At 49.7% G+C, this 23,482-nt stretch overlaps 1 protein-coding gene across 1 annotated transcript in view; it reads right to left on the bottom strand.

The window, feature by feature from the left end:
• RNF220 (ring finger protein 220) overlaps window positions 1–5,566 on the bottom strand; it is a 237,015-nt gene extending 231,449 nt beyond the window's left edge. Inside the window, exon 1 of the mRNA XM_040977726.1 lies at window positions 4,821–5,566. Coding sequence (XP_040833660.1) covers window positions 4,821–5,445 — 625 coding nt within the window. The 5' untranslated portion in view covers window positions 5,446–5,566. The remainder of the gene's footprint in view (window positions 1–4,820) is intronic.
• Between the last annotated feature and the right edge of the window lie 17,916 nt (window positions 5,567–23,482).

Here is a 23,482-nt window from a genome sequence, read left to right as displayed (position 1 = left end):
CTGGCGGACGGCCGCGAGGAAGCGGCGGCCCGGATCACTTCTGCATGACAATTGCCGGGAGGGCGGCGTGGCGGCAGGGCGGGCGGCGTCCGCTTCTCACCATGGTGATTAGGCATTCCCGCCGCGCGCGGGCCACCGTGCAGCGCAGCGCACCGCGGCGGGCGCAGGGTAGAGCAGCGCGGCACAGCTCGGGCCGGCGGCGGGCGCGGCGCGGGAGCCACCGCGAGAGCCAGCCCAGCCGCTGGCGAGCGGCGTGCCGAGCCAAGCCAAGCCAGGCCAGATGGCTCTGCAGCCATCAGGGACCGCTCCCGTTCAGCCCGGCCCCACTTTAGCTGTGCAAACATTTCTTTATCCCGACAAGACAATTAAACCCAGCAGCCTGAAAAAAGAGGCTCCATGACTGCGTAGGGAGGGCACAGCCAGAAACCACCGCACACATCACCGGAGTTCTAGTCTCGGGGGACAGCCCTGGGCGCAGCTGAGCAGGACGAACTAGGGCTGGGCAGTACAGACAGCGGCAACCCTCGAGTCCCTTCTCATCTGGTGATTGGCTGACCCTGTACAGCAGTCATCTGCTCCAGCTGCACTCCCGGGGTGGAGCCTGGTGACCTGGGCAATGCTTCCAAACATTCTCCCTCCAGCCAGAGCAATTGCCCTAAAAGCTCAGACTAGTGCTCCACCTCCAAGTCCTTTAAGACTATAGCCCCCACCCCAATGGCATGATGTCAACCAGGCCCGATTTATTTCACTGGGGGTGGGTTCAGCTTAATTCACATTACATGCAATCCTCCATACTTGTCACATCTCAGAGTGCAAAATCCCATTCCCTATTCAGGGGCTCTGGGGCCTGAAGAGGACTTTGCACATGCCACACAGGACAACCAAGCAGAAATCCAGAGGCTGCTGGGACCCACCAAGTGTCCTGCCTGCCTGTGACTGTCCAGCCACAGGAAGGGCCAGGCAGAGCCCCTGAAGCTGTGTGTCCAAGACCCATCCCTGGGAGGAGCTGGAAGGTTGGGCCACCTGGGCCCTACAGTGAGCATGGACTCTAGTCAACCCCAACTTGGGTTGAGTGGTTGACCAGCAGGCTGGTCCAGATGATGTCATCCTGGTACGAAACTGGGTGGAGCTGCAGCCTAAGGGGACTGGTCAGGAGGCACACAGGACAGGAGCTCCAGTGCTGAGGGGGTAAGATCCACACAGATTCTAACCTGCCTGCCTTTTGCTATAAAGTTTCCTTCAGGGAGAAATGTTTATTTTCAAGGCCTTTGGGAAACAAATGTAGATACCTTGTAAGTAGGGCACAGGTGGACAATGAGAGCATCCTTTTTCTGCATGGGGAGTCCTGTGATGGGGCTCAAGCAGTGACTGCAGCCCCTCTGCTACAGGAAATGACCCCTCCTTGTGATCAGCTTCTCCAAAATCCCTTTTCCCACGGGGCAAGACAGTTGGGCCTGCAGAGCTGTCTGTTTCCGAAGAGGCCAGCACCTACCTCAGGCATCCCCTGTGATGCCAGCTGGATGGACAGCCAGGCTAACTGGAGCCATCTACTAGAAGAGAGGATACTTTACCCAAATAGCTATATTTCATTTCTAAAAGAAAAAAATACACAAATTTAATCACAGATGAACCCCTGTGTCTGAGTACCCCAGCTTCAGCAAAGGGCACCTGAGCAACTGCAGGCCGCTGTGTCGTAGGACCCCCAACTGCACAGGATGCAAAGCGTGAATGGGGAGGGGGAAGCGACCCATAAAATCTGTCAGTGCTTCTGCTACAAACTGATTTTTCAATGACCTCAAGATCAGTAATAAAACTACTGCTCTAAGCAAGGGACACAGACAGACAGACACACACACACACTCACCCCCGTCTCCCAACTGCTAACAACACTCTAAAACTAATTACTTACTGAAGAGTTTAGATGGCATTCAAAAAATATGGATAGGAAGAAAACTGAAAAATGAGTGGTCTATCAGAAATTAATGCTAAATTTAAGTCCCCTCTCCTCCCCCCCAAAATATCCATGATTACTTCTGGCAGTCTGGGCAAATGCTATGTCCAATAACTTGGCCTGTTTGAGCACTTTCTTGCCTCCCTGCTGGCCAACTCTGGCCTCCCATCCCTGCCCCATCTGCCCCCGAAGCTCTCTCCCCTTGCAAGCATCTTGCAGCTTGTCACTTGATTATCTGAGGAAATATTACTTCTTTCCAAACAGTGCTGTAGGGAGGGCCTGAAAGGCATCTAGTGGGAATAATCAGGCCTTCTAACGGCCCTTAAATATGTATTTACATAAAACAGGCCGTAAATATTCCGACACATGTCGGTGTATGACAGGAGCCAAGGAAGCCACTGCTGACTCTGTCGTGGAGCCTCCTCAATCCTTGCCTACAGAAAAACAGCTTCTCTGCCTCCCAGACACTAGAAGCACCAAAAAACACGGTGCAACTTGGGGAAGGCTGCTGCACCACCTCGGCAGAGAAGGAGCCCAGGTGGGCAAACCCACGGCGACTCCAGGCTGACCATGCCTTCCCGTCCTCCTCCCTGGGCATCTTTGTTTTTCTGGTCAAAGACCGGTCACAAATGCAACTCCAGGCTCAGTGGCTGCTCACAAACACCCTCCGTCACAGACACCCCCACGAGCCTACAGTGTACATGTGGTGGTGGTGGTTGGGGGAGGTGTTTGAGGGAAAAGACCAGAGCCTGCTAAACCAGAGCGGAATATTTGACACAAAAAGGGTTCTAATGTATAGAACGCTGCAGTGTGAAAGAAAGAAGTTTCCCCAGCCTTCTGATCAGAATGTCATTTGTTTCAAGGTCGGAATTCCATTTCACTTTGGGAGACAGACTCATTTAATTTTTCTCCACCCAGGCGTATTCTTGGCCGAGGGCTCCGCCACGTCCATGGAGGACAGTACCACCACACAATGCAAGCCAGGCACGTGCAAGAGTTATGGCAGTGACACTCCAAGGGGGATGGATCTCTACATCCATGAGTCCTGACTTGGCTAACAAGCTTCCTCCTGCTCCGGCAGTCAGTCACAGACTTGGGATTAAAAGATGGAAAAAACGGGGACAAGCCGGGTCTGTTCTGTCAGTAGCAAGGAACTTGAGCTGCAGATGTGACTTGCGGCATAGGAGTTTGGCGAGGATTTCATTTTCCACTTGTATTTGGAGAAAGAAAAGGGCAGAAGTGATTCCATCCTAACCCAGGGCAGTTTTGTTTTGTTTTCTCCCAGCCAGAGGTTGGATCACGGACTAGCTTTGATCACTTAACATATGGCTCAGCAAATGGCAGCTTAAAATCAGACACAACGGACCTGGACAGTGCCAGTACCTGAGCAACTGATATCTGCAAGCTGGGTCAGAGCGCACACAAGTCAACAGAAAGGAGACTGATGTAAAAGAGCCACAGCCCGAGGGAGAGAACAGCACGAACAGCTGGGCTGTCACACAGCAACCTCCTGCCTTAAGCAGAGAGGTCTCCAGCTCACAGACGCTGACATAAAAGACACACTGGCAACATATTTCAAAACCAAAGAGCGATGGATTTACAAGGCAGGTTGATTTTATGATGACTTTTATTGAAAAGGTACGCCGGGTTTAGGCAGATGCCTTTTAGCGCAGGAAAGTTAACACAGTGCCTAATTCAAGGAGACAGCCTGAGGAAGCAGTGCCGACAGGGGAGAGAGCTGCAATGTCTCTATTACTCTCCTTGGCATCATAAAAAGAAGAGTGAAAAAAAAAAAGGTATTCACATTGGTGGTTATAGAGGGGTTGGGAGCACAGAAAAATCGAGAAGAGGGGAAAGCAAATCTCAGATGTAGTTTTCTTAAGAAAATACAATGAAGCAAATCTTAGGACAAAAGGTTGGATGGGAAAACACCCTCAGTTCATAAATTCTTACCAGGCTTGAAGAAAAACGGCTCTGTCTCCCCCACAGCCCAAAAGTTCCAAAACACAATTATTTTCTGATTATTTTAGAGTGCAAGATGGCCAGGGCTCAGCACCCCTGGCCTCCAAGCATTACAGGAAGGTTCAGTTCCCGCTATGGGCGAGGAGTTGCCAGAGCCCAAGAAGGCACGTGGAGAACACGAGAAAGGCTGTTTCATAAGCAGGGATTAATCATAGTTGCGAACATCAAAATATGGAACAGCCACACAGGTCAACCGTATCTAGTCCTGAAAGGGAGCCCAGGGATAAGCACCCTGCAAACCTGTTAGTTCCCAAGAGAAGTCAGCTTTCTAGCCTGCGGTCGCCAGGAAAACCCCGCTGCTTGAAATGCTTTATGGTGATTGACGACACCTTTGTCTTTGTCTGAAAAATAGCCTTATGTGGACAAGGGCTGAGAATTGTGAAAATAAAAATCGCATGGAGTCTGCTGGAGGCGATACAATGAAGATGTTAAAAAAAAAAAACAAAACTAACATGGAGATCAGAGAGAACCATCAGCAGGCCAGCCAGGAGAGGAGGGGATGAGTTAGTCCACAAAAACCTTCCCCCCCCACCAAAATCCCCACGACCCCACATTGGCTCGTGCAAATGACATCCACTCCAAGGCATCTCTGAACCCCTCCTGACTGCAGAGTCCCCAGGGAATGGGCCAACCACGCCCCTAGACGGAAAGGAAGCGCTGGGGCCACCTGGCCTTGGGCCACCTCCAGAATAAAACTTCCTATCAGGAGTGTAATGAAGCCAGCCAGTCAGCACTCCACACCACTGAGAGTTAGGAGTTGGCCCGGGGACCGCTGACCTGTTGAGCACTCTGAGGCAGAGCTTACTAGGGACAAGGGGGTAGAGAGGGCTCAAACCAAAGTACTCACATCTGTCATTCCGATCTTCTGGGCTAGATGAGGCTTCCCGATCTGAAATGAGGCCAGAGACCGCGAAAATCTTCTTCCCAGTGTCGTCCACTTTAAGCGAGCCGGGGGAGCTAGATGGCAGCTGTGTCCCAAAGTCATATTCCTTGCCATCTGCATCTGAGAAGCGCAAGTGGGGTGACTCTGTGTCATGGCAGTTCTTAAGTCGCTTGGCTGGCGTGAAGGCAGACTGATAGCTCTCCCGGTCCTCAGTGGAGGCAAAGGGACGGAAAGCCCCGACACCACTGTGATTCAGCATACTGATTGGGGTGCAATCTAGATTTGGGGGAGCAAATTGAGGGTGGAGGTGCAGTAAGGAAGGTGGGAAATCACGGTTGGCAAAGGTGCCTGGCACCCCACCTTGCCGATGGTACATAGAGGCAAAGGTGTAGGAGCCATTGGTGAATGGGATGTGTACGTCCTTGTCTACCGAGACGGGTACGCCAAAGGGTCGTGGCTGCTGACAAGGGATGGACGCATCCCGGCTGGCCTCGGCTGTGGACGCCAAAACCATCAGTGCTGGGGAGGCCAGAGGGTTGGGGAGGTAGGACGAGTTCTCCATCTTGAAGGCTGCCCGGTGTAAGTCCATTGGGGTCTCTTCGACAGGCTGGCGTCACACAAGAAGCAGTCTTCCCAGGTTGGGGGGGCCAAGCGGCACCTTGGAGCCGGACAGGGACTCCTACTGGGGAATCATCCCCTTCTGAGACCTGTGGAAACAGCAAAGAGACAAAAAAAAAAGGGGGGGGGGAGAAGTCAGGGGGAGGGAAACCTGCAAGTGATGGAGAGCCCATCCTTCTGGCTTACAAATGCTTGGGCAAGAGACACCACGGGCTTCAGGAGCGGGTGGGCAGCAGCGGCAGGCCATTTTCATTCAGGAAAATCAATAGACAACTTACTGTGATCTACGCGTAGCTGACTTTGGTCCCTACACGTTCCGGGTGAAATGCGCCCAAGCCCAGCCAAGAAAAAAAAAAATCATAAAACCTCCAAATACAATATTCCCTGAGCAGATGAGCTTTAGGAGGCCAAGTCGCCCGGTGGATTATAGGTGCGGGTCTGTACTTTTCAAGATTCACCGTTCGCGGCTGGCCTGGTGTTCAGAGAACAGTGTCCAGCCACACGACTCCCCCACACATACATGCTCTCTCCATCTTCCCTAACAAGGCCCTGACGTGCAAAAATTCCCACATTATGCCCACGCAGGCCAGCAACAACCTTGCGTGTTTGCTGGTACCAACTGTACACATGGAGCCGTCATACGCATCGGCACATGCATAAGCATGCACCCCCATGTGTCATCCAAGCGCGTTCCAGAAAGAAGAGCTATGTGAACCAAGGAGAGCCACATGATTTTTGATGCACACGCCTCTCTAATCACACAGGCTAGCTATTTCTCTTTTCTGAGAAGGAACAAAGCCTTCATCAATAAAATGCCTGGCGTCTCTGACAATATTTAAAAACATAATGGGTGTCTTTGGCATATGTTCTCTGGAAGCGTCTGTCTTCCCGGGGCAGCAAGGAACGGATCGGTAATTTTAGTTACTAATGCACTCACTCTTAAGTAGATTTGTAAACGGCCTTGGGTTTGCCATTAACATTTAGAGCAAAATGCTAACCAAATTTCTGACTTATTTTGCTCTTGCTTATGGGTCCAGGCAGAGTGGATGACCAATAAAGGCCCCTGGAACAAATTGGAGTTAGAAAAGACTTCTTTCGGTTTCCCCTTGTAAATTTAGATTGGTACGTTTTCATAGCCACTGATTCCATTTCAAAATGTATATGGAGGGAGGCTGGGAAGAAAGGCTATTTATCAAAAGCCAGGATAACCTCATAAGAGGAATCTAGGACTCATTAGCTTCCAAAATACACACTAAATAGAAACTCCATGAAACTAAAAGTGTAACCTAAATCACCATCTGCTACAAATTAGAACCTTTACATTCAGAAATAAAATTTACTCCCTCTTAAAAAAAAGAAAAAAAAACCCACCTACACAAGGAAGCATTTGCGTTTTCTGGTTATTCCCTCAAAGAGAGGAATATTGGGTAAACTGCAGACTGGTCCTCCTGGCTTAGGGCAGCACGGAAAGACTGCTCCTCCTCCCATCCTGCCACAGGCATGTCGATGGCTGTTATTCATTGGGAAGATGAGTGGACACCATCCGACTACTTCCTCATTTGGCACCTTTCCTTATAGACATCATTGCTAAATTACCAGATTATGTATCTCACATTAACGGATTTTTCTCTCTTCCAAATTTTAAATAACTTTCCTGTCAACTTAGAGCAGTGCAGAGAATGATCTGCCAAGGACAGCCAGTGAGCGCGACACATCTGGGAATCCTGTTCTTGGCCGTTTCCAAGTCAGATTAATGGTCACATAACATGGACGCTCTGACAGTGGGCTTAGGGCTGTTCCAAGGTTCTGGACAGCAGAGAGGCAGAGCCGCTCATCTGTCGGCCAGCGCTGGCTGTGGGAAGGGCCGGGCACACCCCGTGCACAGGCGGGAACTTGCCCCCTCCCCAACCCCAACACAGCCAGGATTCACTTTCTACTTTTACTTCCTAGATCACCTCATTACGTTAAATGAGTTTCATAAATTAGTAATCTGGCGACAGCACCGGACACTCTTAACAGAACATGGCGAATCACTCAAACCAGGTTATTCATTTGAAAACTTCATTATACTGAAAATAAATCAGCAAGATTTTCCCCCCAGCCACATCTCTGTTCCTCCACTGTGTGGGCGTTGGCCTGCATGGGGGAAGGGGGGGCTTTTTTTTTTTTCCTTTTCCCCTTCCTGCCTTTACCTCCTTTTCACATTAACAACTTGTATAGATGAGGCTTCAGCAGACCACAGTCATTATGAAAATCTATAGTTAATACACTCCCAATGTCAAAATGTCATGCGTTTAAACACAGAACCCCAAATAAGAAAACTAACGGACCCTCTTAATTAAAAAAATATGGATTGTAAGATCATCAGCTTGATGGAGCATCTGGGTGATGGGAAAGAACCAGGGAAAGGGAAAGTAAGTAACTGTTACTTTTCTGCCTCTATGCTGATTTTTTTTAATTTAGCACTTCGTGCAAATCCAGATTAAAATAACTCCAGCTATTGATCCGAGCAGTGGAATTGACATTAATTTTAGTTCACTTCTCACTTTGCAAAGGGATCAATAGGAAGTAATAACAGCTGACATCCCTGCTGAAAGGAGGAGAAAGAAGGGCTGAAGACAGAAATCGAAAAGCAACCAAATAAATCATCAGCTACTTTTCCACGGCCTCAGACAAACTCCAAACAGATTGCAAAAAGTCTTTGTTGAATTAACTAAACAAGGAGGCGGGATCAATCCACGAAGCTAAATGAATTGTCTGGTAGGCAGTGAGGTTGGACGGAGGGGCCAACAAATATCGAGTTTTTAAAAATTTCAGATCCTTGACGTGCTTGGGTTTGGTTCGGGTTCTGCATGGGTGGGAGTTTGCTTCTTCCATCACACACAACCCCGACCCTGGCTTAGAGCGATTACAAACCGCCAGCTAACTGAATAATGAGTGAGATTACTAATTGCGTGGTTAAACATGCCAGAACCAAGACAAATGAAACGAAGAAGCAGGGGACCAGAGCGTGAAGACGTCTTAGGTTGAGCCGGTGAGCCGCTCGGCGCGCTCTTGGGCGCGAACCAGCCACACTAGCACCCAAAAACCGAAAGCCAGAAAGAAAAGTCCCAGGGAGTGGGCCATCCTCGGGTCCTGCCCGGGGGTCTGGGCTTCCAGACCCGCGCCAGCCTCGGCGCTGGAGGATGCCGCGCTGTTGCCGCTGCTGTGGCTGGCGGCGGCCGCAGCGGCAGCGGTGGGAGCCAAACTCGCTTGCAAATGCCTGCCACAAAGAAAGCTGCCCAGGACTGCCTCCGGGAGCCGCGCTCAGGGCTCCCACAGAACCACACGACTCTGCAGGCAATTAAAATGCACACACAACACCCCTCTGCCGATTACAACAGGTGACGTGTTTTTGTGGTCTCTGAGCCGTTTCCAAAAGCCAGGGATGAAAATGATAGCACAAATCAAATGATAGCTCCCGTCTACACAAACTTTTTAAAAATGAACAGGCAACTTTAAAAAGCCAAGAACAATGGAAGACGAGGTCAAAGCAGCAGGGGTAGGCTGTGAAAAACGCAGCAAAGAATTTCCTTAAGTTCACAGACTTCGTTTGCAGAAAACAATTCCCGCATGGGGTGCGCACGGGGAACTGGAGGGAGGGGGTGTTAGTGGAAATTGCCATTCCAGCAGAAACGCACCAACATGTGCGAGCCAGCAAGCAGCACCGGCCAGCATGCCTTCCCGCTAGGGTCCACAGCTGCGCGTCCGGGTGTCCATCCCAGCTCCGGACCTCGACCCAGGCCTTGCGGGGCCGATGGGCGCGAACCCCGAGCCAGCCCCGCCGTACCAGGAATACGGGGACGCGACGTGCCGGCTTCGCGAGCGGGTGCGGAACCCAGCTGGGAAGCTTCGATGGGCAGGGGGGATTCTTTTTAGGGAAAACGAGCGAGAACGAAGTGGAGGGGAAACAGACATCCACTTGGGGCCCTGGGTACAACCGAGCCCACTCCTCCTTGGCTCGATCCTTCCCCTCTAGCTCTCGGTGTCCTATGTACGAAGAATACTTAAGGTCCCTGCAACCTCGGCACACAACACTGTGCTAACTTTCGGGGGGGAAAAGCGCCGGCCGGAGAAGATCCACCGCATGAGAAGGGACCCCTCGCCTGCAAACGCGGGGGATCCACGGGCGAAGGGTGCGAACCACCAGCCCTCCCCTCACCTCCACCCCAAAGTCTGCGGACCGCAAGCCCCGGCCACAGGCATGCCCCACGGGTCACCCGGGTCCCGGAGCGCAGGTTTCGGCACCTGCGAGTGCGGCCCGGTGTGGGGCCGTCCGGGTTGCTGGGCTGCGGGCCGGAGGCTGTGTCGTCCGCGCCCCGGGGCCGCCACCGCACACCGCGTGGCTTAGCAGAACAGGTGTGTGTCGTCTCCCCCCTCCCTACTTCCCCGGCCCCAACCACTTCCAGCCAGGCTGGTTGTGCGGGTCCGTCCGCGGCCTTCCCCCACCTCTCCGGGCGAACTCACTCCACTCGGGCCGGGTCTCCGTGGGTTGGGAAGGATCGAAAGATGCCTACAGCTCTCTGCCTCGACGCGCTCTCCCTGCCTTGCCTCCTCTGTTCATTTTCCCTTTTCGGGACGCGCCCAGGAGACGGAGAGAAGGAGGAGGTTTGCGGGGCGCAGCCTCCTCCAGCCCCCCTCCCGTGTCCGCCCTGCAACCCCAGCCCCTTTCGCCGCTTCTTCACACCACCCTTTCACCCCGCCTCTTTCTCTTTATTTTCCCTTTTTCTTCTTCCCCTCTTTGCCCCTTGAGCCGAATTCGAAGGAGTCCAGGGGCAAGAGGACACTGCCGGGTATGGTGGGCAACGAGTGCGTCTAGTCTCTCTCTTTTTTTTCCCTCCGCTGCTCCCAGGGCTGGGAGGCTACACGAGCCGGAGACCCCGGACGCCCTGAGCCTGCCAGGCAGGGCCGCGCCCCCACCCGGACGACCTTGGCCCCTTGCACCCGGCTCTGCGGGGCCCCAAGCCCCGGTCCACCGCTGCAGCCTCGGCCGGGACCCCGAGCACGCAGCGTGTCCGTAGCGGGCAGCGAGAGCCGTTCCCTCTAGCCTCCCGGCAGCCCCCCGACCCCTCGCTACCTCGGGGACCCCGCGCGCTCTAGCCGGCCAGGGTCGAGCCGGGCCTCGGGCTCTCGGGGCGGCTGCTGCCGGAGCACGGAACACGCCCGGCATCGCCTCGGACGGCCTCACCGCCGTGGGCGGCCTCGCCCGGGGGGCCACACGGAAGCTCTCCGCCCAAGTTTGTTGTGCCTTGGAAGAAAAGGCTTTCTCTCTTTACAAAGCACAAAGGCGAGACGCCCAGGCCGAGCCTTGAAAAGCTCCGGGTTGCGGGTGGAGGGGGGTGGGGGCCCGGACGGGGGCGGCCGGAGGCTCCGGAGCGCGGTGGCGGGGCCTGGGCTCCGGGCGCAGCGGGTCGCTCAGCCCGGCCGACGAGCGCAGCGGCGGCCGCAGGACTGCAGCGCCGGCGTGCTCGCTGAAAAGTTTTGTTTTCAAGTCGGAAGAAGAGAAATTGTTACTCAGTTTACGGCGGGTCTAACGTTTTTTAAAAAAAAAATTAATAAGAAAATCACACATACAAAAAGTGACGCTCCCAATCTACACGACTGTCTCCCCGCCTCATTCTGGAGGACTCCTGGGAGAGGGGTCCCGACCCCATAAGTCCCAGGAGACGCCCCCGCGCCCCCCTCCTACCCCGGGCCCGGCTGCTCCAAGGCCGGACCGGCCCAGCCCCGCGGGGCGGGCAGTTGACCGCTGGCGTTTGGAACGGTCCGCTTCGGCCGCCAGCACCTGCCGCTTCCCAGCCGCCGAGGGCCCCCTCTCTGCCTCCACTCCCGCCACGCCCGCCCCCGCTGCAAAAACTCAGTCGAGTCCCTGGGGGACCCCCCCCCCCCCCACTGCCCCGGGGTGGCCTCAGGTACCCCACCGGGCCGGCGTGGGCAAGTTCTCTTCGGACATCCCCCCCACCTCCCATTCCCCGACCCGCCCGCCGCCTCGGGGTTCCCCGACTGAGGCCGCCCAGCCCAGCCCAGCCCAGCCTCGCTGGCCGGCCGCAGGGCGTTCTCCCGACCGCCCCGGACAAAGTGGGAACCGGATTTATTAAAGGACGGAGAAAAGGAGTCCCGCTGCCTTCCCTCGCTGTCCCTCGCCTGCCCTACTTGTCCAATTCCCGCGTCTGGTCCCTCCCCCTGGCACCCCCCACCTACCCCCCCCCCCCAAATAAAACACATTAAGGAAAACTCGAGACGGAAAGTTTGAGCGCGGCAGCGCACGGGGCGCGCGGGGGAGCGGGCGCCCGCAGGCGCGCCAGGCCGGGTCCCGGCCCCTACCTCGGCCGCGGTGGTTGGGGTTGATGGGGGAGCTTCCTGGGGGGGGGGGTCGCTCGGAAGCGTACCCAGAAAGTTAGCCTGGTCCCCGAGTCGCCGGCCGCCCTAGCACCCACCCCTCTAGCGCACGGCGAACACGCACCCACACACACACCCCATGCTGGGCTCTCCGTACTTGCCGTGAAAATTCCCGGGCCGCACGGCCGCACTTTTCAGGACACGCGGGGAGCCAGGCGGAGAGTGTGGGGCATGAAAAGTCCCGGGCGCGCGGGGCCGGCGGAGGCAGCGGCGGCGGCGGCGGCGGCGGCAGCGGCAGCGGCAGCAGCGGGCGGCTGGCCCCGGGTGTGTGCTCGCGAGCTGCCTGGGATTGCATGTACAGATCAAGAGACTCGGTGGGTGCGAGGGAAGGAGCAGTGCTGCCTCTCAGCGCTGGCTCTAATCAGTGAATGAGCCTCCACTCTCCCGGGGACTCGGAGACACGCGCGCGCACACACACACACACACACACACACATTCTCACACTCACACACATACAGGCACTCAGAGCACGGAATACATTAGGGCACGAAGGGACTCTGGGAAATGGAGTCCAGGCCCCGGGCACTCCTGGAGAACAGACCTGCTGGCCCTCACCGAAGGGCTGGGAAGTCCTGGGTGGAGACCGAGTGCAAACTAGAGGGCTTTTGGTTTTGTTTACCGCGCGTCTGCCCCTCCTCCCGCGGAGGTCTCCTGGACCTCCAGGTGTCCCCTCTTCCTTTCTTTGAAGGCTGACACCCAAGGCGCTTACACCAGCCCCCTCAACATCCTGGCTCCTCCTTAAACTCTGCCTACTTCCAGAAAAATGCTACCTGCTGCTTTGTTCCTGGAAGGCATCCCCGGGTTTTGGCATGTGAGAATCAAATAACAAATTCACATGAATACAATCAGAACTTCAGGGATGGCCTAACTGAGCATCCACATGGGAGAGGGAAAAAAAAAAGATTATTGATGTTTATATTAAAGTTCTTTCTGCTCAAGTCATTTGACGTCATCCTTTACTTCCCTGAATAGAGGAAGATAAGCAGGGCCAGTGGACAGAGCGCTAAGGTTGCTGTCTTCCAGGAACCAAGTCCAGGGACTCGAGGCTTTCATGCTGTCTCATTTAACCCTTAGGTTAATTCCGGAGATAATACTCTCTCTAGTTTAGGAAAGAGGAAAGGAATTCTGGGAAGGATTTTACCACTTGCATCTGTGTTCTGTTGGTTAACAAGTACATGAGAAAGCCCACCGAGACCGAAGCCTGGCTTCAGAGATTCTTCATGTCCTCTGTGGCTCTGTTTCTAAAACCTCAGATTTCTCATCTGGGAAGCAAAACTTGGAGGAGAGGAAGAGTATCCACATGGATAATTCACCCTGCAGGGAGCTGCATGGGATTGTAGATGGTCTTTAAAAAGATTGCTAGCATCCCATGCTCTCTCTGTTCAAGTGTTTAATATTAAGGCAGCATCTTGATCTTATGCCTTCTTAGGTATCTATGTGTTGTTTGTATTTTAAAATGTAATTAGCAACTCTTTAAGCAAATGGCTAATTGGGTGACTGGGAGTTCTATGCTTATGACTATTTCTGTCTTTATAATTTATGGGGTTGGAATTTGTTTAATTAGCAACCTCTAACTTTCCATCCGAGTGTAGGCACTCGCTCACGTGCTGGTAGTTACTATGTCAGGTGGTATTCTTCCACCAGATTACACACTTCATGAGGGCAAACACCATCTCTGCTTTGTTCAACATTTAACTTCAGCACCTGACAGAGGCAGTCTCTTACTTGAATGAATAAATGAGGATATGAAAGAGAACAATCAAAAGTGCTGGCCCCACAGAGTTCACCATCTAGTAGAGGAGACAAAGAGTCAGAAATTAATTTGATGACTGCTACAATTAAGGTGCACATGTCAATTATTGTTCTAACTAGGTCAAGTTTGAAAAGCGGGCATAGGTATAATTATAATGGATCGACAGATGTGAGCAAGAAGCATATCAGGCCAAGCAGGTGTTTGGTCACCATAACTATGTCCGGTGTTTTGCTCATTCATTTCACAAGCAGTTACTGAGCCTCCTCTGACGGGAGGTGTTGAAAGAACTATCAACCACTCGGTTTCCCTAGGAAGTGGAGTAGGAGACATTGAGCAGGGCAGGGGTATGGCCCAAATCATGAAAGGCTTTGGATACTGTGCTATGGGAAGTAATCTTTATCCAGTAAATGATGACAAACCCCTAGAGGATCTTCAGGAGTGTGGAAAGAAAAGATTTCTGGTTTAAAACATGCACTATTGGGCCCGGTCTAGTAGCTAGTGGCTGAACTCCTCTGCCTTGAATGTGCTGGGATCCCATATGGGCACTGGTTCTAATCCTGGCAGCCCTGCTTCCCATCCAGCTCCTGATTATAGCCTGGGAAAGCAGTCGAAGGCAGCCCAAAACCTTGGGACCTTGCACCTGCGCAGGAGACCTAGAAGAGGTTTCTCCCTCCTGGCTTCAGATTGGCCCAGCTCCAGCCGTTGCGGCCACTTGGGGAGTTGAATCATTGGATGGAAGATCTTCCTCTCTGCTCTACTCCTCTCTGTATATCTGACTTTGCAATGAAAATAAATGAATCCTTAAAAAAAAGTGCATTATTGGTGACTGGTGGGCATGATGGGGGTTTAGACAAGAGGCAAGGGGACCAGTTAAAACGTTTGTTGAAGGAAGCTTAGTTGAGATGCAGTCTGGGAATGAAGAAGAAGGGCAGGCTATAGTGAAACACAAAAGATGTACTCAACAGCATCTGGCCACTTCCAAGGGGAAATGAAGGCAGAAGGACGCTCCTACACAAACCCTGAATAGGTCTTACGCATTACAGGACAAGATATTGCCAATACTTTCATGTTCATTGATAGTAAAAGACTTGCACAGGACACACTCCTACAGGCAGGTGGTATGGAGAAACCCCACTATCAGTCATCAAGCCAAACATGCTGACCTGCTACAATACAATCCTTGCATAGATTCAATGGCTTAGAAACAGTCACTGTCTACAAGGATCATCTAAATGAAAAAATATTAAGTGTAACATTAAATGTAAATGATGTGAAGTTGAATATGAAGCACCTCACTAATTCATAAGTCACATGCCCAACAGCCCAAAACATAATGAAGCAGGAAATAAGTAAAAAGAATCCCTGAATAGCCAAATAAACATTACCAAATCTTTGCACTAAAGTTAACACATCTTCCCCCTAGGAGAATTCTGCACGCCTTTGCTTAGAGCCCAAGCCTTCTTTCTTAGGTACGATTCTAATAAGCTTGATTATTTGGCTTTCCCATTCACAGCTGATTAAGATTGTCAAATTAAAAGAGGGCAGCCATTAAAAAGAATGAGATAGACTGGGATGGACTGACACAGAAGGAAACTTACTATATACTTGTATTGTCAAGTGGGAAGAAAATTGAGTCTTGGAACTGTGTACGTAGCACAATTTGATATTTGTACATACATGTGGATATACACATTGGCTGCGAGAAGGCCCATAAAGATTTACATTAGACTGGTACCGGTGGCTAGGTCTAAGGGAATGGGAGTATGTATGAGTGTGTATGATTGGGCGAAAGCGACAGGAATGAAGGGAGGACTTTGTCATGTCATACATTTCTGTTTGTTTTCAATGAGCATGTATTAATTTTGGAATTTAAATATTCGTTAGAGGTGAGCAGTTAGAGTGGTCATTAAAGCCACTGCTTGAGATGCCCTATTTCAAATTAGAGTGCATGGGTTCAAGGCTCACCTCCACACTCCGTTCCATCTTCCTGCTAGTGCACACCTTGAGAGGCAGCAGGTGATGGCTTCAGTACTTGAGTTCCTGCCACCAGTGGGGCAGCTCAGTTAAGTTCCAGGCTTCTGCCTTTGACATGGTTCAACCCTAGCTGTTGTGGGCATTTGGGGAGTGAGCCATCAAACGGGAGATGCCTCTGCCTCTGTCTTGCTACCTTTCAAATGAAATAAATAAATAAAACTGAAAATTAGGTATTCTTTATAAGTATATGGACATATATAAAAGGAACAAGCACATTGACAGTGAGAAACCCTCATAAGAACTCGAAAGGCAAAATGAATGGAATAACATGGTATGGAGACCATAAAAAAATCCTGTCCCATCAATAGCCCTCTAAGATGTCACAAACCCCAATTTCATGAAACCCTGAGGCTTTAGTGGATAAATCACCAAGCAGTACACTATGCTTACCTTGTATTTTACTTGTGAGGGCAAGCACAACTGTAAAAAATTACAAAAATATGTTTTCATCAAAATGATAACATAAACAGCAGATTTCTGATAGTTGGGGAAGTGAAGTGCAATGATCTGGCAACTGTATGTTAAAGGAGCACAATAGTCCCTGAAGAGGACAAGTGAAGGGGAGATACCAGTTTACATAAGAGCAAGGGTGATGGGGTGAGGAATGGTCCACAAATTCAACAACGTTCAGCAGTGATTGATGGTTAACAAGTGCCAGTTGCTGAGGGCTCAAAGCGTGGCTCCTGCCCTGGAGGATCGTGTAGTCTAGAAGCAGAGATGGATGAGAACACAGCAGGGCCAGCTTGGAAACACTGAGCAAAGAGTGGGAAAACACAGAAGGAGGTGCTGATTCTGCTGAACTTACTATGAAAGGAGGCATAGACATGGTGGGTGTTCAGACAATAGCTATTATGTGGGAGGACGTTCATGCTCTTTTAAAAATTGCTATTGCATGAGATGACACTTAAGTTGGGCTTCGTAAGTAGGTGTGTTAATCTGGTTTTTGTTCCTATATCACAATACCAAGGCTGGACCATTTTAGAAGAAATTTATTTACCTCTTAGTTTGCAATGTTCAGCTGGGCTCTGGTGAGGACCTCATGGTGGGAGTGTGTGCAAGAGGAAGAGCTCACATGATGAGACAGGAAGCCAAAGAACCCTTCTTACAACTGGCTTTTGCAAGAGCTCAGAGTTCCAGAAGGTCTACCTTGATCCCTTCTGAAGGTAGTGCCGCCCATAACCTGACCAGCGCCCACTAAGACCACCTCTTAAAGGTCCCACTGTCCCCCAACACTTCCACACTGGAAACCAAGCTACCCACAGAGAATCTTCTGAGGACAAACCACACTCAAACTATAGTCAAAGAGAAAAATGGATGATAGAATCCAAAGGTACAGAGATGTGATACAGATTGATAGCACAATGTCTTCAAGAAAGGGGCGGTAGTTGGTGGTGATGTCTAAAGACAAGCCTGGAATGGCTTGCCACTAGCTTGAAATGTGTGTTTCCTGTTCTATCTTGAAAACGAATGGCACTTTGGTCTTCAACTGCACAAACACATTAGGCTTTAATATCTCCCAGGTTTGCATTTGCTAGAAGTTCCAGAAGGACACTGCGCAGTGATCTGGGACCTTCTCATATTCTATGTGTTACACTAAATGACGTAGAAGCACTTGTTCCAAATTGGAAAAACAAAGAGAAGATGGAAGGATAGACTAGCAGAGTAGATGAACGGACTATGAAAGGTCTTGTTTGCTGTGTTAAGGAACAGGCTACTTGCCATGACTACCATCTCCTGCCGTGCTTCGAAGACTCTGCTTGGGCAGGGACTGTTTAGGAAGCCCCTTTTCCCAGAAGGCCTCTCTTCTCACATCCTCTTATCACAGCATCCATGATTTTACTATCCACTGATTACATTGTGTCGGGATTAAGGATTTGATTTTCAGACTCCTTCACTAGACTCTGCCTAAGTGCAGGATTGTGTCTGTTTTCTTGCATGGCATTCAGGGCAGTAGATGCTGATGTCCAATGGACTGAACTGATTTAAATAAGAGGACAAAAATTTGGGAAGCAGTACCTCTTCTAGACTCCTTCATGTTTCTTGAAAGAAGGGACTAGTTGCTCACTGCTATACCCCAAACACTTTAATCCATATCTGAAACATCACAATGGTGACTGGTAAAGATATAGAATGAGTGAGCAGCCATTACAAGTTCTCAAGAGAGGAATGTCACACTCAGATTAGCATTTCATAAAATAAGTTTGAGGGCAGTTATTTGGCACAGCGGTTAGCAATTTGATAAGTCTGCATGCCTTATCAAGAGACCTGATTTGAGTTCTGGCTCCCCTGCTCCCAATTGAACGGAATTCCTGCTAATGCAACAGGGAGGTGGAAGATGACTTGGGTCCCTACCACCCATAGTGCAGACACAGAAGGGGTGCCTGGGTCTTGAATTCAGCTGGTGTGGGCAATTGAGGAGTGAGCTGACAGGTGGCATATTGTTCTCTCTCTTCCTGCTCTCCTTCTCTCGCCCTTCAAACTAAAATGAAAATAAGTAACATTTTTTAAAAAAAAAATAGAAATAAGCTTTCAGGACAAGCTTAAATGCAGACAAGAGAAGAGTAAGATGGAGACAAAGAAATTAGAAAAAAAATTGCGAAAGAAATATAGGATATATGAGTAAATACTATCTTTTGTTAATCAATGTTCAAAAGTGGCTAATTTGATTAGATGTTTATATTTATTTTACCCAGTTGATCTTTTTATTCTCTTGGGCTTATGTTGTGGAAGTTATCCAGTTACCTCATGCAGGAGACTTTTCTGACCCCAGCCCCCACCAGGCTGGTGCATTCGAGTACATGTGGAGGTCATTGAGGGCAGTGACTACGTCTTATTCATCTTCGTATCTCCGATGCCTAGGACATGCCTGCTCAATAAATGTTTGCTGAATGAATGAACACATAAATTGATCTATTAGTATACTGTACTCAAGCTCCGACCAAGACACAGAGGACCTAATGATCCCCAGTGTGCGGGTTTCTGGATACAGGAAACAGAACAAATAAAGTCAGACAGATCCGAAGGTACACCTATTCCACAGGTAACACAGGGTAAATTTCTCTCTCTGACCCCTCCATCCTCATTCTGAAGAATAACGCTCATTGAGTGAAAATCAATAAAAGTCATTTTAAGGGAAGTAGGTTTAGAAAAAGGCTCTGAAGGAAAAAGAAGGAGATGGGGAACTTCAAGTTCGACCAATTTGGACTTTTTTTTATATGAGAACTTATAAGCTTCAAAAAACCTTGACAAAATGGAAAGTGCTTTTCTACACACCCTTTCAAAAGAAATCTCCTTTTCTCCCCAAAACACACACCAGTGGTCTTTGTGAGATTTTTCAGTTTTATAGCTCAAAAGGAGAAAAAAAATCACAATGGAAATAATAAATCCTCCATTTTTTCAGATTGACACCAATGAAAAATCTTCTGAACAAGATGCAGATGGCTCCCAGAGACTTTCTACCCATATCAATGCCAAGAGCGACTCTCCAGCAACCGAGCAACAAATATTTACCGCCTGAGTACCATGAATAAAGCATTAAGAAGAAACTGCACATGCCCATTCACCTTTCAGAGAAGGCATCAGGTGCCCTTATTATCTCCTAGGAAGCTCATGGATTTGAGGCATAAAGTCATATTCGAAAGAAAAACTAGGCTAGCCCCAGCTCAATTATAATGCAAATAAAATGTGTCAAATGAATAGTACAGCACATTCTTGTAGGATCTCTTTTTATTTATTTTCTGGAGAGGCACAGTGACACACAAAGAGAGCTCTTATCTGCCAATTGACTTCCCCATGGGGCTGCACCAAGGCTGAAGTGGAGAACTCAGAGCCCGTTTCCCACATGGGTTCCTGCATTACCAGGAAGTTGGAATCAGAACCTGGAGCCAGAAACCCAGGCTCTCAGTTCTGGGACTCATGCAGGCATCCTAACTGGTGTCTTCCCCATTAGGCTAGACATCCACCATTGTAAGATTTCAAAGGATGGAGAGATCACCATGACTTGAAGTGTCCTGGAGTGTTTTGGAAGAAGACAAGATTTAAATAGATCATTAAAGGAGAGAGGCAACACTGGAATGCTGAAGAATGAGAAATATCAGAAGAACAATGCCCACGACGTGTCAGGGAACAAATCACTCAATGTTTGCAACATGAAGAATGTCTGCAGGGATGAAAGTTACAAGGTTCCACATGGAAATACAGACCTGCAGTTAAGAACAATTAAAGGCAGATGTGGGCCTGAATCCTGTTTCTAGCAGTTACTGGGTGAATGACATTGTCACATCGATCTTTTGTGAAGCTGTTTCCACAGACTTAAAATGGACACGGTATGAATACACCTGCTTCCTGAAGTTGGCGGGAGGATTCATCCAAAGCTACACAGTTCTTAGGAAATAGTAGACATTCCATGCTCTCCTTTAAAGGGTAAATTTCCGACTTGAAAGTTCTAGAGATTGAAAAATAATTTTTTAGTTAAAAAAAAAAGAGTTGAAAGAGCAGAACCGTATGAAACAGGGAGCCGTCCTGTTTGCTTTCACACCAGCCGAAAGAGCAGAAATGTCCCTGCTGACTTCCATTTGGAACAGGGGCCCAGCACCCTTATTGTTTAATTTGAGTCATTCCTCTTCCTCTTTCTAAAAATAACCTGAATCCTACTCACCTCCACTACCACCCCCAAGCTTTTGCTGACAATGGAATACTTCTGAAAGACAATGAGGCACTGGGAGGGTTTCAGATGTGTGTTTCTTTACTCATTCATTGATTCAGTAAACACAAAACACTTATTTTTGAAAGATTAAAATCCATCAAGTGGAAACTGCTTCAACTTCCCACCTGCTATCTGCAACCATACCTATTCCCTTGTCCTCAACTGTTACTTCACTGAGGTAGAAAAGTTGTGCCTCCTAGTTAAGCTGGGTTCCTCCACCTGAGCTTTGATGCCCTGTCGTCTGTGCATAGCAGGGAGGTCTTTGCTTCCATGATATCTGCTTCCTGTTGCCATCCTCTTCCTCTTTTCTGGTTGCTTTCTATTCAGCCCTTAAATGTATTCAAATATCAGAAAGAAAGAAAAAAGGGGAGGACAGGAATTAAGAAGGAAGAAAAAACAAAATAAAGAGCAGTATAAAGACAAAAAATAAAGGAAAGGAAAGGGAAGGAAAAGAAAGGTAAAGAACAGAATGGTTGCTATCTTGGCATAGTGGATAAAACCACAGCCTGTGACACCAGCATTCCATAGGGGTACCCGTTTAAGTTCTGGCTGCTCCACTTCTTTTTTCAAATTAATTTTTAATTTTTAATACTGTGTACATGATTGAGAGGGATGCACACCCATGTGGATCTCTGTTTAGGGTGGGGGAAGACTGAAGCATGGAAGGTGGGTGGGACAAATGTTTCAGATTTTTTTTCTTTTGTGTCCACAGTTGGGGAAGGGGAGAGAACTGCTCCATGCTGTCAAACTACATTAGCACCTGAGGGTAGAGGATGGTTACTGGGTGACGTTTTGGAGACCCTGATGTGGGGAAACTGTTTCGAGGTTGTTCCTTGAATGGTGTTGATAGTTCTGAGACTTTGTTGGTTTTGTTGCACCAGGGCTGAGAAAATGTTTCTAAGGTCTATTGGTTGATCAGTCTACCTAAGTGTATCCACAGATCCAGATACTTGCTGCAAAGCTTGGCCAAAGAGTAGTCCAATCTGTTCTGCCTTCTATCCTCTGACCAGGCAGTTTACGTCCCCTGCTGGTCTAGATGAGCTGGTGAGCATGTCCCTGTGTGTATCTAGGTATGAGCTCCACCACATGGAAATCAGCAACCAATGAGAAACAGTCCCGATGCATGCACTCCAAGGTCAGAGCATATATATGGTGATTTTCCCTGTGTCTGGGGTTTGAGTCCAGCAGACTAGCTGCAGCTCTGTCCCTCACGCAAGCCAATGGATGTGATAGCCTAGCCCAGCCCAGCCTGCCACAGGCCCAGCCTTCATACACACCAATGGGTACTACAGCCTACTTGGGGAAACTAAAAACCCCCACCGAGCCCACCTCCAGTCCTGTTTTTTGTGATTGCCATCATGTATCGCAGCCTCGCCTGGCTTGTTCTGCATCCTATCTTGCTCTCATGTGTACCTGTAGGTGCTGTGGCTTAGCTCAGCCTGGCCTGAACCCAGTCAAGGATTTTGCACTTGCTAGGGCGTACTGCAGTCCAGCTTGACATGACACACCTAACTGGTATGTCAGCCTAGCCCAGCCCGGCCTACCCCCAGACCAGTCTACATGTAGGCCAATGGGTGTTGTAACCCTCTCTGGCTCAGTCTGCCTCCAGTCCCAGATTTCATGCGCACCAGTAGAAGCAGCAGCCCAGCAGAAAAGTCTCCAAAATTCCCCTACCTGGCCCAGATCTTGCATGTGCTAGCAGGTGCTTTGACCCAGCCTAACATAACCCATCTCCACTCTTGGTACTTGCCAGAAGATGCTGCAGCCTGATTTAGCCTGGCCCATTCCTAGCCCCAGCTCAAGTTGGTGCGCAGGTGCTACAGGTGTAGCTCACTGTTGTCCCTCCTATCTCACAGCATTTGCCACACTATACAAAATGGCACCTGATATACCATTGGTGGAGTTCTGGATCTTCTAGCAGTTAGGTTTGGGGGCTACCCAGACCTATTTTGGGTGGAACCTATAGGATGCCACGTTAGCACAATGCACTGATCCAGAAATGAGTTTGCTCCCAGCTTAGCACATGTGCAGATGCGTCCTACAGCCTTTGCCTTCCTACACAAAATGGTGCCTGATGCAGCTTTGATGGAGGTCTGGGCTGTGAAATTCACCCTGTTCCTACACTGCCTTTTTGGATTCTGCTGCTCTATCTCTGCTCCTGATCAAATCAAACAAATCATCAAGATGAGCAGTTCTTTGCTTAGGTTCACCTGCTGAGAGTCTGGTGAATTCCCTTTCCCACCTGGCTGGTGGTGAAGCTCTGATCACCAGTGGAGCTCAGATCATGGCTCACTGACTGCCACTGGGGAATCTGGTCATTACAACACCACACTGGTGTCTCTGCTGCTTTCCTGTATCCGTCAGTCCCTATATCCCTCTGCCATCATCTGTCCTCTCCTATTTCCTGGAATGTGCCCTCTCTGCTTCACTCTGACTAATGATCCTCTGCCTGTTTAAATGTGTTCTTACCCTGTTTTGCCATTTTGATTCCAAAAATAAATGAATTCTTTAAAAAGAAGAAAATAAAAGAAAAAGAAAGGGTGGGGGGAACCCAGGGCTGGCATTTGACCTGGCAGGTAAGGCTCCATTTGAGAGTTCTGCATTACTATTGGTGCGCCTGTGTTCAAATCTTGTCTCTGTATTTGATTCCAGCTTCCCACTAAGGTACACCCTGGGAGGCAAGCCAAGGACGGCTCAGCCACTTGGAGTTTTATTCACCCATGTGGGAGATCTACATAGAGTTCTTGTCTTCTGTTTTGGTTTGACTCAGCCCTGGCTGTTGCAGGCACTTAGGGACTCAAATCAGTAAGATCACACTCTCTCTCTCTCTCTCTCTCTCTCTCTCTCTCTCTCTCCCTTCCTCCTTCCCTCCCTTCTTCTGTCTCTCCCTACCTCTCACTCAAATGAAATGAAAAGCAACAATTACAAACAGAAGAGGAGATCCTTCGTAGGTCTTCATCCCTACCCTTCCTCCACTCTTGCACTCTCTTGGTACTCTCTCCAGACTTGAAGGACGTGTGGCTGATGGACCCTGCTTCTGTTTGCTGGTACTGTTACTTGTTAAGCAAAAGAACAACA

Source organism: Ochotona curzoniae, unplaced genomic scaffold (assembly GCF_017591425.1).
Source record: "Ochotona curzoniae isolate NIBS_2020 unplaced genomic scaffold, NIBS_Ocur_1.0 contig_2855, whole genome shotgun sequence".
Lineage (NCBI taxonomy): Eukaryota > Metazoa > Chordata > Mammalia > Lagomorpha > Ochotonidae > Ochotona > Ochotona curzoniae.
Note: the sequence above shows the minus strand (reverse complement) of the source record. Positions and strands in the feature narration are given on the sequence as shown.